This window comes from Xenia sp. Carnegie-2017, unplaced genomic scaffold (assembly GCF_021976095.1).
Source record: "Xenia sp. Carnegie-2017 unplaced genomic scaffold, XeniaSp_v1 HiC_scaffold_21, whole genome shotgun sequence".
In the NCBI taxonomy this organism is placed as follows: domain Eukaryota; kingdom Metazoa; phylum Cnidaria; class Anthozoa; order Malacalcyonacea; family Xeniidae; genus Xenia; species Xenia sp. Carnegie-2017.
Genome location: NW_025813484.1, coordinates 7820701 through 7834498, shown reverse-complemented (window position 1 = coordinate 7834498; position 13798 = coordinate 7820701). Strand labels below are relative to the sequence as shown.

General features: G+C 33.8%; 1 protein-coding gene across 3 annotated transcripts in view; it reads left to right on the top strand.

Annotated features, from left to right (window-relative positions):
• Nucleotides 1-13798, top strand: part of LOC124444980 (interferon-induced very large GTPase 1-like) — a 45935-nt gene that overhangs the window by 6044 nt on the left and 26093 nt on the right. Inside the window, exons 2-5 of one of the 3 annotated variants that reach the window (XM_046995682.1) lie at nt 272-402; nt 1178-1312; nt 1406-1528; nt 5211-5369. In XM_046995682.1, the coding sequence (XP_046851638.1) occupies nt 294-402; nt 1178-1312; nt 1406-1528; nt 5211-5369 (526 nt within the window). In that variant the 5' untranslated portion in view covers nt 272-293. The remainder of the gene's footprint in view (nt 1-271; nt 403-1177; nt 1313-1405; nt 1529-5210; nt 5370-13798) is intronic. The other 2 variants (XM_046995683.1, XM_046995685.1) reach the window with 2 other exon arrangements.

The following is a 13798-nucleotide window of genomic DNA, read 5'->3' as shown; positions in this document are numbered from 1 at the left end:
AAACACAATTATTGAAAACTTTTGAGTTAAAAGCCTCTCTAAGAAATGCCACACTTTAATAATTGCAATCGCGTCACTTTCGAAGCATGTTTTAAAATAAATCCGGTATCTGGAATGCGTCGTGGAATTTTCATATTGCTTGAAATTTTGCAAGCTGAGTTAGTTCTAATAGGTACTGTATAGGATTGAAACTCAGCAAAGAGATACAACTGAAAGTTTTATACGAGAACTTTAAAATGAATTATTGCATTAAAATTTTTTGTCTTTGTAGTTAATGTATATTCAAATGAACAATGGAAAAACAACATTATGATAAGTTCACAGATGATAGCGTGAAAGAGGATGATGCGTCTGGACGACAACACGGAGTTAATCTGGACGATGACACAGAGTTTAGAAGAGGTATGTAGTTGCGTGTAACATGAAGCAGTTGATGTTTTTTTATGAATAATGTGGTCTAGTATTATTACAATACTTGTTAAGTAATTGTTTTATATTATTCATGTATTACTGTTCTTTGCTTTGACTGAAGAAAATATCACTTGTCTATATGAGCTAGAGCACAGTAACCTTTATTGACTTCAGTCTTTTAGTTGTGACATGAAATCTTACTAAATATTTTTGTGTTGACTTCGTAAAAGCTGATTAGTAATTTTTGATATAATATTATATATTCGTTATATATTCATTTTATTGATACGCATAAGAGGATGTTTTCATACGTCATGATTTAAGGATGTAATGTGTTACTGTTCTGCTGATGTTGGGCGTTTTGATTGTGACTGTAAGAATAAGCATTTGCTTAAACTGTCATAAACCGAAATGAAGGATTCTATCATATGAAGATTAAACTGCATGACCGAGCGCATTAAGATATTGCAGTTGGTTTTCATTTGCTTTTAAAACTTGAGAAAATTTTGTTTTTACTTTTTGATTATTTTATAATGATTAGAAAATTGTTTTCAAGTTTATAACATTATATATTTAAACGAAGATATGATCTTCGCACTTTGCTGGACAATTTAAGCAATTGTCTCATGCACCTGAAAAATTCAGGTGACTCAACGGGATTCGAACCCATGACGAGGTGCTATAAGAAGAAATTTGAGTAAATGCTACAACTAATGCAACATACAATTTTACCGGAAATTTAGAAATTGAGAAACTATACTTTTAGTCTGGAAATTAGTCATCAGAAGAGAACGACCAGATAACCTGGACGAAAGACAAACAAGTGAAGAAAGAAGCCACACTAAAATATTCCAGAAGAACAATTTCAATTTATCATCATTTGAAAGAAAATCTGAGAATGGTATGTATGATAAGTAGGTAGAAAATTATTTCAAACAGGCTGAACAGTTTGTTGGAAACACAAGTAATTAAGCCTACTTTATTGGTTTTAAAGTTGTCAGCAATGTGAATAAACGAAATAAAAACGACGAAAGAAAAAGATTTCAACATGTTAATGGAGATAAAAGCGTTGAGAAAAAGAAATGTTCTTCAAAAGATGGCAGAGAAAGTGTGAAGGGTACGACCATTTATTACCCACTGATTAATTTGTACCATGTACTTAAATTCTCTGTCATTTTAAGCTTTTGTCGTTCTGCCAATGTAATACCAACATTATTGGTAAATATTTGAATTTTAAAAAAAATACATTCTTTTTACTTAACGTTTTCTCACCCCAGAGCACGATGGCTAATGTTGTATGAAATTACAACAAGAGGGTAGAGCAATTAAGCTTTACCTAGGTAACCATGCAGAAATAAGAAAGCTTATCTCAAGTGAGAAAGCTGTAAAATTAGTAAACAACGAAGTCAAAAGTTAATTGGCGGACAGTGAAAATACTCTATGCAATCATTATTAAATACTTGCAATGTTAATGCAATGTTACTCATTGTAACAAATTTAAAGCTTATAACACATTATCATATCTTTTAAAGATGGCATCATAAGATGTTGAACATGTCAAAATATTTTATTAAAAGTTTGTTGTGTTCATGAAATAGGCATCGACAATACCGCTTTACACTCATATGTAAGAGTAACAAGCGAAAAGATGAAGATTGTTGCACTTTGCGCATATGTAATTTTTGGTTATTTGTACGGAGAGCCTGATTGCGTCAACATTTGCGGGACAGTTGATGGAAGTGCTGGTTGATATTCAAAGTAAATGTCAATGGCGTAGATAGACTCGATAATTATGGAAAGAGGCTTATATTCATTGATTTTAAGGATATTTCATTAATCATATAACATTCGTATATGAAAATTGTCCCCTCTCCCCATCCAACAGTTATGAAATTGGTTACACCATTGATAAATGTTGCAAGTTAAGTAAATCAGAGATTTTGATCCCATTGGTTCGCCGTAAAACAAATTGCTTTGATGATATGAACCTAACATTGCTGCCGCCCTTCATTTTTGCTATGTGGTTTTATTTATTTTATTTTAATTTAGGTGTTGAAACATTTCTTTCTTTCTTTGAAAGTGATGCACCAACGAATGAACCAGGCACACCTTCCCAAAGCTTCAAACACGAGGCAAAATTTACCTTAAAAAATGCACGCACTTTGGATATGCAAAAGTTTACTGAGGATAAACTGACCTCACATGACCAAATTCCAAAATATATTCTTCAAATGTTAATGATGGCCAACTACCATGTGCGTGAATTTACTTTGGAAGGAATCAACCCAATGGATGCTTTGTTGCGAATTTTTCATTGTTCTGACAATTTCTTACGACAATATATAGCTGTTAAACTTAGCGAATGTCAGCTCAGCGTTCCTTTTATTTTACCTGATCCTGATGATCCAGTGGAGAAGCAAACTATCTTGCTTTCAGCGTTGGAAAAAATAACAAAGTCTTGGAGAGGTGCCTCAATCAATGACTCGTCAAAAGAGGTGTACGCAACAGAACATCCTTTTCCCATAGTGTCATTTATCCGAGTGGGTGATGTGATCATGTCTAAATCGTCTCTGATGAATAAAATAATCAGTGATGGCAATGGTGATCATGAATTTTTCTTTTATAAAAACATGGAAGGTGGTGATTTTATAAGAAGAGTCGTTGATGGTTTGGTTGAACTTGTGTGGTATCTTCCGGGAGGATGTGACAAGAACACGTTAAAAAATGAAATCTGCTTTGCCAATCTACGTGGAAATGCCCATAATTTTAAGAAGCAAGTTAACATACTTCGTGAAATATCAAGCATTTTGTGCATTTTGCTGCCCTCGGAAATGCCTGACAAACGTGTGGAAGATTTTTTAGAAAAGGCTATGCTGTCCAAAAGTAAAATAATCCTCATTTTTAATGAAAATATGCGAAAAGAAGTAAAAAAATACTACGACGGCGTTATCGCTCAACATTCAACGAAATTATATTCATTCACTAAATCATTAATGACATCTGATTACAGATTTTTAAAAAGTATTCGCCAATCAATCCAGAGCAATGTAAAAGAAACAGAAGTAAAATCTCTAGAAAAGGTGAGGTTAATATCAAAGAAAAGTGGAGTTTATGTTGACGATGACCAAGCTTATGTTGAGTGGGACAAAACCTTCAACACTTGGCTTTCTTTTGGGATTGAAGAAACAAAAAAGTGGTTCAAGCTTCAACTTCATATACCTGTTCTAGCGGATTTAGAAAGAAAGAAACATAATCCAAAGTTTCGTCTCAACAATGAAAACACGAGCAGAGAAAACGATGTAAATGAAGATATAAAAAAAGGAAAGGAAGCTCAGATGGAATCATTTCAGAAGATGGATACAGAAATTCATAATTTCCTGAACTCCATTGCTGTGATGGATGAGCGAATGCTGAACAGAAATTTGCAACGATTGAAGTATTTAATTGATAAGGCTTCTCTATCTGCGATGGGAAAGTTGCATCAACAATATTGTCTAAAGTTACAAGAAACACACAATGACATGCTTGATTCACAATCTCAGGAAGAAAATCGTTTGAAAGATTTAGAAGCATTGACGCTTTTTATTCCAACATGCAGGATATTTTGAAGTTAGACTCAATGCGCGATGTATATTAGATGTATTTCTCTCAATATTGGGACAACTGCACGTTTGTGACAAACGTACAGTAAAGAAAGATTAAGACGTTTGTCCAAATTTTTGACCAAACAGTGACCAAATAGAAAATTTTCGCACAAAAGAAAATTACAACTATAGTAGTCTTGCTAATCGTTTTCTAGAGTAAGAGCAACCATTTTTTGCTGGCTACGTTACTGGCAAAGCTGATAATTACATGTTTGTAAAAGCAGATCGTCCAGGTTGGTATAGTCCAACACACACTGACCGACTACTAGACCAATCATCTTACAGCCCTACATCACACAAAGCCACCACAATCAGAACATTAACAAGACGTGCACAAATCATATGTGATTCACCGGACGCTCTACACAACGAAAACAACTATCTCAAACGTGTTTTTGACAAAAGCAACTAAAACTCTGACTTTCTTTAACGCAACACTTACAAACCCAACGAACCCAACGAAACGAACAACTCAGCCACGACACTTTACATCAAAGGCACGTATGAGACTATCTCGCGTATCTTGCAACCATACGTGTCGCACATAAATCAATCACAACGTTACGACAAGCACTAACAAATATAAAAGACGAAGAACAACCCAACCAACGACAAGGTGCAGTTTACAAAATAAACTGCTCCGACTGCCACGCCTTCTATATCGTGGAAACTGGCAGGAACTTAAACATAAGACTTGCTGAACACAAACGAGCTACAAAGAAACAAGACAAACTATCTACTTGGAACAAACCCCCCTGAACAGATCACAGCAATTACCGGCACCTTACAAACGACTTTTTCACAATACAAACAAACGATCAACTAAAACCATTACACTTCACACTAATCCACAATGACAATACACATTTCCTGTACACACAATACAATGACGTAAGAACCAGATAACAAACACGGCTAACCTAACGTTTACTCCTCATTTGACTCTGAAGATGACTACCGCTAAGGTTGTCGAAACGTCAGTCAACAACAACAAAAACAGTCCTTCTCAGGACTATACCAACCTGAACGATCTACATTTACAAACATGTAACGATATTCCCGGGCTCAAACTATTTACTTTAAAGCTGATAATATTATGTAACCTATTTTTGCCAAAAAATAATAGGAATTAAGATAAAGCTTTTTCGTCTGCAGATGAGAGAGACTCTAAGCAAACTACGGAGGAAAACAGTTTGGCTGATATTGGCATAAAAGAGAAAAACAAGAAAAGCAAGAACGTTGAAAACGTCAAAGATAACATCATTCAGAAGGAAAAGGAAAACACCTCAAATAATAGCGTCCATTTTGTGAAAGGTACGTATACATTTGTAATAAGCCATAAGATATGAGATGATTTATGCTGGTCTCACAACATAGCTGACGGATTGCATTTCTTGCCAGAGTGTCTTGTTTTATAACCGGCACGAAAACTGGCCTTTTTAAACTACGTGCTAAGCCAATGCAAGTGGATTGTGAAAGGGAGGTATGGGTACTTCATTAACACTTCTTACCAATTTACTTGGACAATTTTCGTTAATAGTAGCAACAATTCTCAAAAAAGACAGAAAAAAAAAACAAGGAAACGAATAAAAATGATAGTATAGTCTAGAACAATTGTTGATTAAGACCTGAATATAGCCATTATAGTGTCATATTCAATTTACGCTAAATCTTCAGCGTTATAACGAAACCGGTAAAAACATGGAAAGATTCCCCCTAAATAGCATCTTGTAACCCTGGTGACAATTTCGTACTTTCGCTGAGTAAATTAAACGCGTTTGTAAAATTTGAATCCAATGACGACTCTTATCTTTATGAACATAAGCAGCTTAAAGCTGAAACGAAAGAGAAACGTTTGTGTCTTGAATGGAATTGTGTTTTTGACGACGATTAACGCAAACCTACACTAGCTACTATTTGAGAGTAGCATATCAAGGCACACTAAATTTCTTTGTAGCTGCGGCTGCAAATATCTATCGCATCAAGTCGGATTGAAAAACTTTGCATGAAAATTTTTGAGCCGAAAAGATTTGGACTTTGGAAAAAGGTTGCGCACAAAAATGACAAAGCTAAACAGCAATTGGAACACATGCGGTTAAAATATGGACATGCAATGATGCAAACTTGTTGAAGTCAAATTTCCTTTTTCACAAGCAATAGCTTACGATATTTAGTATGACCTATTTCTCCTTGAAATTGTTTTTCGAACTGCCTGTGTTTATCTTAAATAGATCAAATCATTGTTTTGATGGTTTGGGTTTCCTTAAAACAATGTCACACTGTGGCATAAAGTTTCGCTTTCTTGTCGCAATATACAGTATCGCCTTGCTTTGAGCTATTGTAAATTTTTGGTTGATTTTGAACAAACAAAAGCACAGGTATACCTAAATTACGGGTAAAATCAATCCTAGTCGTTATTTGTAAGGCATGTGCTGTGGAATACACAAATTATAAATATAACCGCTAAATTCTTGGAGGTCAGTCTACATGTTTTTTTTTCAATTAGGCCCGAAAGAATTTCGTCAGGATTTCGAATTTGGTGTAACTCCCAATAAAACAGAAAAGACTTCTCATAAAACAAAACAAAAAGCATTATCTGAACTCTGCGAACGTTTAGGTCTTAAAACAAAACTTACATTGAAACATGCACGTACTGTTGCAACGTTTAATGACGACAAACTGACTTCTCATGACCAAATTCCCAATTATATTCTTAAAATGTTAATGATGGCTAATCACCAAGCACTTGAATTTAAACTGGAACCATTAAAAAAAAGTAAAGTTATTTTAAAATCAAATGATGGTACTCATGTAAGTGACAGCGATGATGAGGATATAGATGAGATTGAATCAGATAAAGTCAAAAGTAAGAGTTTGGAAGATGAAGATGATTCCGAATATAGTGATAGTGATAAAGAAAGTAAAGTTGTGAAAGGAGTTAACCCTATGGATGCCTTATTAGGGATTTTCTATTGTTCTGATAATTTCTTACAACAAATTCTAGCTGTAAAACTTAGTGCATGTCAGCTCAGCGTTCCTTTTATTTTACCTGATCCTGGCGATCCAGTGGAGAAGCAAACTATCTTGCTTTCAGCGTTGGGAAAAATAACAAAGTCTTGGAGAGGTGCCTCAATCAACGACTCGGCAAAAGAGGTCTACGCAACAGAACATCCTTTTCCCATAGTGTCATTTATCCGGGTGGGTAATGTGACCATGTCTAAATCTTCTCTGATGAACAAGATTATCAGCGACGCTAATGGTGTTCATGAATTCTTCTTTCATAAAAACATTAAAGGTGGTGATGTTAAAAGGAAAATCGTAGATGGTTTGGTTGAACTTGTGTGGTATCTTCCTGGTAGGTGTGAGAAGAATACCTTAAAAACTGAAATCTGTTTTGCCAATCTACGCGGGGATGCTCAAAATTTCAAGAAACAAGTTAATATAATTCGAGAAATATCAAACATTTTGTGTGTTTTATTGCCCTCTAAAATACCTGACGAACAAGCGAGGAATTTTTTGGAAGAACCTATATTATCCAAAGGTAAAACACTGCTGATTTTTAACGAAAAAAGGCAAGAAGAAGTGAACAATTACTACAAAGATTTAAAGAAGTATCATGGTACAAAATTATCTTTCTTTACAAAAGCACTTAAGCCAAACAAATATGAATTTTTCGAAAGTATTCGCCAAGTCATACAAAAGAATATAAAAGAAGATGCAGAAAGTAAACTGAAATCTTTAGAAAATCTTAAGTACTACTCAAAGGAAAGTGGTGTTTATATTGATGATGACCCAGTTTCTGTCATATTGGAAAAAAATATGGAAACTTGGCTTTCTGATGGGATTCAAAAAGCAAAAAAACTGTTTAAGCTACAAGGTCATGTACCAAATTTAGCAGATTTAGAAAAAAAGATACATAATCCAAAATTAGGTTCAACTATAAAACAAGAAGACGTTATCAATGAATTATGCAAAGAACGGGAAAATGAAAAAAAGGCTCAGATTGAATCTTTCAATAGTATGAACAAAGGTGTTATTAACTTCCTTAATTCTATAGCTGTATTGGGTGAACAGGAACTGAATAGAAATTTGCATCATTTGAAGGGTTTATTAGAAAAAGCTTCTCTATCTGTGATGACAGATTTACATCAAAAATATCGTCGGGCATTACTTTCTGTTAAAGAACCTACAGAAAATACGCACAATGATAAGCCAGATTCACAAACCGAGGAAGAAAAGAATTTGAATGAACTGGAAGAATTGATATTAAAGTCTTCATTTGGCTTGGAGCATATCATTAGAGAGATTGCCCAACTTTGTCATTTGCCGAATGTTGTAACGAACAATTATGCTGGTGCTGCAGCGAAAATTCTTCTTTCCGGAGAGCCTTTGGAATTGCTGGATGGTGATTCAGGTTACATACCAATGAAATGGTTTAATGCTGTTTATGAAGAATTAGAAAAGCAAACAAATAACGCTAGCATTTACGTAATTTCTGTGTTAGGTATTGAAAGTTCCGGTAAATCGACAATGTTAAATACAATGTTTGGTTTAGAATTTCCTGAAAGTGCAGGAAGATGTACTCGTGGTGCTTTTGCTAGTCTTGTTCCACTTAGTGATCAACTTAAATATGACTCAAATTTTGATTATGTGTTGATCATTGATACTGAAGGTCTAAAAGGAATGGCTGACCCAGAAGTGAGAGAACACGATAATGAATTGGCAACTTTTGCTGTTGGTGTGGCTGATGTCACGATTGTCAATATCTTTGGTGAAAACTATAATGAAATGAAAGAGTTTTTGGCGATGGCTGTTCATGCTTTCTTGAAAATGAAACTTGTGAAAGACAAAAAATCATGCAAGATCGTCCATCAAAATGTTGCTGCTGATGACGCTGCAGATAAATTAATGATGGATCGGCGAAATCTGAAACAAAATCTAGACCATATGACAAGGCTTGCAGCAATACAAGAAAATTGTGAAGATGAGTTTGAAAAGCTAGATGACATCATTGCATTTGATGAAAATAAAGACGTATTTTACATACCAAGTCTATTAAAAGGAAGTCCTCCCATGGCTCCGATAAACCCAAATTATGGTAGAGACTTGCAAAAAGTAAAGGAGAATATTATTCAACTAATGTGCTCAAACGTAGTGGTCAAGCCAACTGTATCTTCATTCCGTAAACGAGTTAAAGATCTATGGAAATCCATGCTAAAAGAAAACTTCATTTCAGTTTCCGAAATGTGATTGAAATCAGAGCTTATGCATCATTAGACAAAAAACTTTTCAAAGAATTAGTAAGACTAATGGTAAATGGAATGGCTGAAATTGAGAGAAATATTGAAAGAGACTTGAAAAGATGCACTACACGAGAAGAACGAAAAGAATGTTGGATGAGCAGTCAAAAACGTACATTTACAAAGGCAGAAGAAATCAAGACAAAAAGGGAGAAAGAAATTCAGATGTTTTTTGAAAGCAGTGAAGATAAAACTACCCTTGAACAATGGAATAAAGACGTGATGGTTAAAATTAAAACATACAAACGAAATCAGGAAGCGTTTGTTATTGAAAATTGTAAGGCAACCTTCCACCATCTGCAGAAACATCAAAATGTTGAAGAAAAGAACAAAATTCATGAAAAACAATTTCTGGATAGAGCAAAAAAATTAGTGTCATCTCAAAAAGCAAATGACGAAGAAGAATGTAAAGTAGCATTTCAAAAAGGATGGAAAGAATGGATTGGCAAAGTTCCCCTTTGTGAGGAAGTAAGGCGCGATGTCAATGAATATATGCTTAATGTTCTTCTAGCAGAAAATTCTGATCTTAATGCTGACATGATAACGAAACTAGAACCAAAAAAGTATAGAATTTCTGCTTTTTTTAATGCTGATCCTGTCATTGATATAGATATACTTTTATTTACGGGAGGGTATGTTTCGAATATGGTCCACAAAGTGTATAATTTGTTCATACACGATGGTGTGTCAAGGGCAAATGATATCAAAAATAAAGTTATTTCTAAAGGAAAGCAGTTGGCAAAGAGTTTTTCCAAAATTGCTGTTAGATTTACTAATGATGAAGTTAAAATAATGTATGAGGAAATCCTTTCTACTATTAATAAAGAGACAGAGAAAAAATACATAAAGTTTAAAAAAACATTAGTATGTGACATACTGTTATACACATTTGCCCGTGCCTTTCCTATTTTTGATAAAATGAAAGAGCGTTATGTTGAAGAGCGTGATGTTCGATGGAATCTTGAAAAAACATTAAGACCAAGGCTGGAAAAATATTTTATCAACCTTTGCAAAGAGATGAAGATAGAAGTTTTAGCTGCCACGTCATTGGTTGATGTGCTTCGTGAGCCTATAAAATCAGAACTTAACAAAGGCATTGTAGCAGCAGTTGATACTAAGCTTTCGACAAAAAGCATGTTTTTAAGCAAGGCTCACTTTCATGCCAGTGTTTTGATTCAACTTGGAGAAAACCTTAGTTTTGAATTGTTAGTTCCTTATTTGAAGAATCATATTCAATTTTTGGAAAATAAATTAAAGGAATACGTGGAAGACTTTTGCTTGAACACAGGATCAAAACTTGTGCGATCTCTGATAAAAGATGAAGGAGAAAAGCTAAAATCAGATATTTGTTCTGCCATTGAAGATGCAAATGTGCAAGCTAGAGATGAAATCAAACAAGGAAGCGAGAGTTGGAAAGTAACGGATTGGATTGAAAAGTTTGTAAAAAAGTGTTCTTCTCTTGCCATCACTAAAGAAATGTTTGGTGTCGCTACAATGGATGAAGATTTAAAAGATCCCTTACTGATGCTGAACTGGATGGTGAAACTATTAGTAATTTGCAGCAAGCACTCTGCGAAAGGCGTTTTAAGTTACTGTTTGGGTGTCAGACTGTTTGTCCAATTTGTAACGCTTTGTGTGATCAGACTATTAAACAATCAAACATTTCAGACAATGGTGAAAACGTGACAGAAACATACCAACAAAACTCGTCAGAAATACACCGTCCTCTGGCTTTGACAGGTTATCAATATATCAGCACTAAGATTTTGGTTTCCGATATTTGTACATTTCTTGTAGCTGGAAATGGAACATTTCAAAACATTGACACAAATTGTGAACCACGTCCCTACAAAGATTATCAGTCAGTAAACGATTACTACAAATCGTGGAAAATTCCTCCAGATACCTCATTTGAAGCTTCTAAATATTGGCAGTGGTTCATGGTAAAGTTCTCGAAACAATTGGCGGAACATTATGAAGTAACGGAAGCAAAAATACCTTCGAGTTGGAAAAATGTGACCCTTAGCGAGGCCGTAAAACAACTGAAGGAGAAATACAACTTATAAAAATCTTCATCAAAAACATCACCGGAAGTCGATTTTTAAACAATTTTCTTTTGTAAACTCTGTTTTAGATCCTTTTTGGTGAAATATAATTTGATCAGTACCGGAAATTTTTTAAGAAGTAGACTAAAAATGTTGTGATTAATTTTTGTTATTGGTACCTACCCATGCGTTACTGAAATATGGCGATCAATTCGTTTACAACTATACTTATAATTTAGCAACCTTAACTATGTAATCTGTATTTATTAAAAGACATCCAGTTAAATATTCATTTCGTGACTATATAAACTACAAGTAATTTACCTTCCAAAACATCAAATAAATAATGTAACCATAATTAACAATTTTAAATACAATTTATTTTGCTGTGCTGGGTCATAGCTATAATTGCTAGAAAGACGAACTGAATAACATATTCACTATGACGAAAACTAATCACATTGACAACATCAAAAAACCATCAAAAGGCAATGGTGAGAGTCGAAATAGACTTTACCTCTTATTTATGATAAATATCCAGTGGGCTTTCAACATTACGTGGAAAGATCTTTTCTTTATGGAGGTCGTGGTGGAAAAGCAATATGATACTGACTTATTGGTGAAAGGAGAACATTGTTATGATTGAAATCGATAAAATGTTTTGTTGCTAAACTTTCATTTGGAATTTTGTCGTGATACATGTTTCTGTCACAAAAAGTGCTGTGGTTTGTTCGACAAATTCTTTTGTCGCTAAAATATTCCTTTAATAACATGAGCCACAATTTAATCTTATAGACTTTAATTAATTGCTTCAATTTAATTAGAAAAGCGACATAAGTAGTCATTCTTAATGTTATTTGTTGCACATAATTTTTATTTTAAAGTCTTGTAACTAAGCGTCATTCTCTAGATTGTAATTTCGTATGATGTATGTTGTGTACGAGTCTTAATAACGTATGAGACCGTCAATTATTAATTGTAACTATACTTAATTTTTCTGACGATACTTCTATATACCAATAATCGTTTACTTTTCTTAAACATGTAAAAATTTATATAAAATGTAAACATGTTATTATCTACACGGATATGTGTTATTGCATAAACTGTATTTTCGTTGCAAAATGTCGTAATATGAAACAATAAAACCACAATACCTGTACAACATTTGAATCATATTCATGCTTTGCATGTATAACTCACGGGAAAATGATCCACCATGTCGGTTGATAACAATAAAATATTACAATATTTTTTGTTGAGACACCTGCATGGTTGATATGAAAACCACAAAAAGATAATATCACTTATTAACTGATTATGGGCCCATTCACACTTAATTCGTTTGCTAATCGAATTAGTTGATTCGAATTCGATTCGTTTTTAAATGAAAAAATACGAGTGTTCACAGTTAAAGTTTTATCCGCATTATTTTTTGCTTGATAACATAGTATTATAAAAACCTCAAAAGGATAGATATGGATTAGCTGGTATTTTAGTCTAATTATAGGGTACTGTGGGTACTTACTTTAGAATCTATAGTTCAAGTAAAATTAATGTTTACATTTGCTTCACATGATTGACATTAAATTTTGGCGCATTTCCTAAACCATCTTTGAATCTCTTATAATAACAATATTTAACGAATATAAATGGCGGAGATTACTGCAATTAGCATACTTTTAAGAGAATACCAAAAGAACGCAAAAAACAGCCAAAGGATCGAGGGTAATACGAAAAAAATTCTGCAATAATTTCAAAAGGATGCAAGGTATCGCATAGCGTTACTTCTTGCTTATAAGTAAAATTGTAAAATATTACTGCAAGCAAACACAGCAAAACGAACACGTGACATGTGTGACCGCACGAAAAGTTTATTTACAAAGCTAAAAACTTGATTGATCAAGATTGATCTGATTCTATTCGTGTTGCATGTTTATATTATCATGCAGACTAAACTAATCCGATTTGAAACCACCTTCTCAACTGGCCCATGTTAGTTCGGATCGAATTCTTTTTAGCATCACTTGCAAGTGTTCACATTAGCCCTCATACGGACTCGAATCGATTTCGAATTGATTTAAAGTGTTAGTGTGAATGGGCCCTAAATCAAAGGAAACAACGTGTTTTTATTGGATTTTTCTTAGTCAAAGCAAACACTGCATGAGAAGGTCGTACTGAGCCCTTTCTTGAAACATCCTATATTTTAGGTGTTTTAGCGTTGTGAAAGAGAAAAAATAGCTCTATATTTCATCTTTGCAGAAGCTTGCAAGTCTGTTAAATGTTTTTATGTAAATGTACCAAATGATTTCCTAAATTAATGTTCATAGTCTTAATGTTCCATAGCGTCACATCAGCTAAAGTTAAAATAGGAAATCTTAGGTAATATAAAATCATC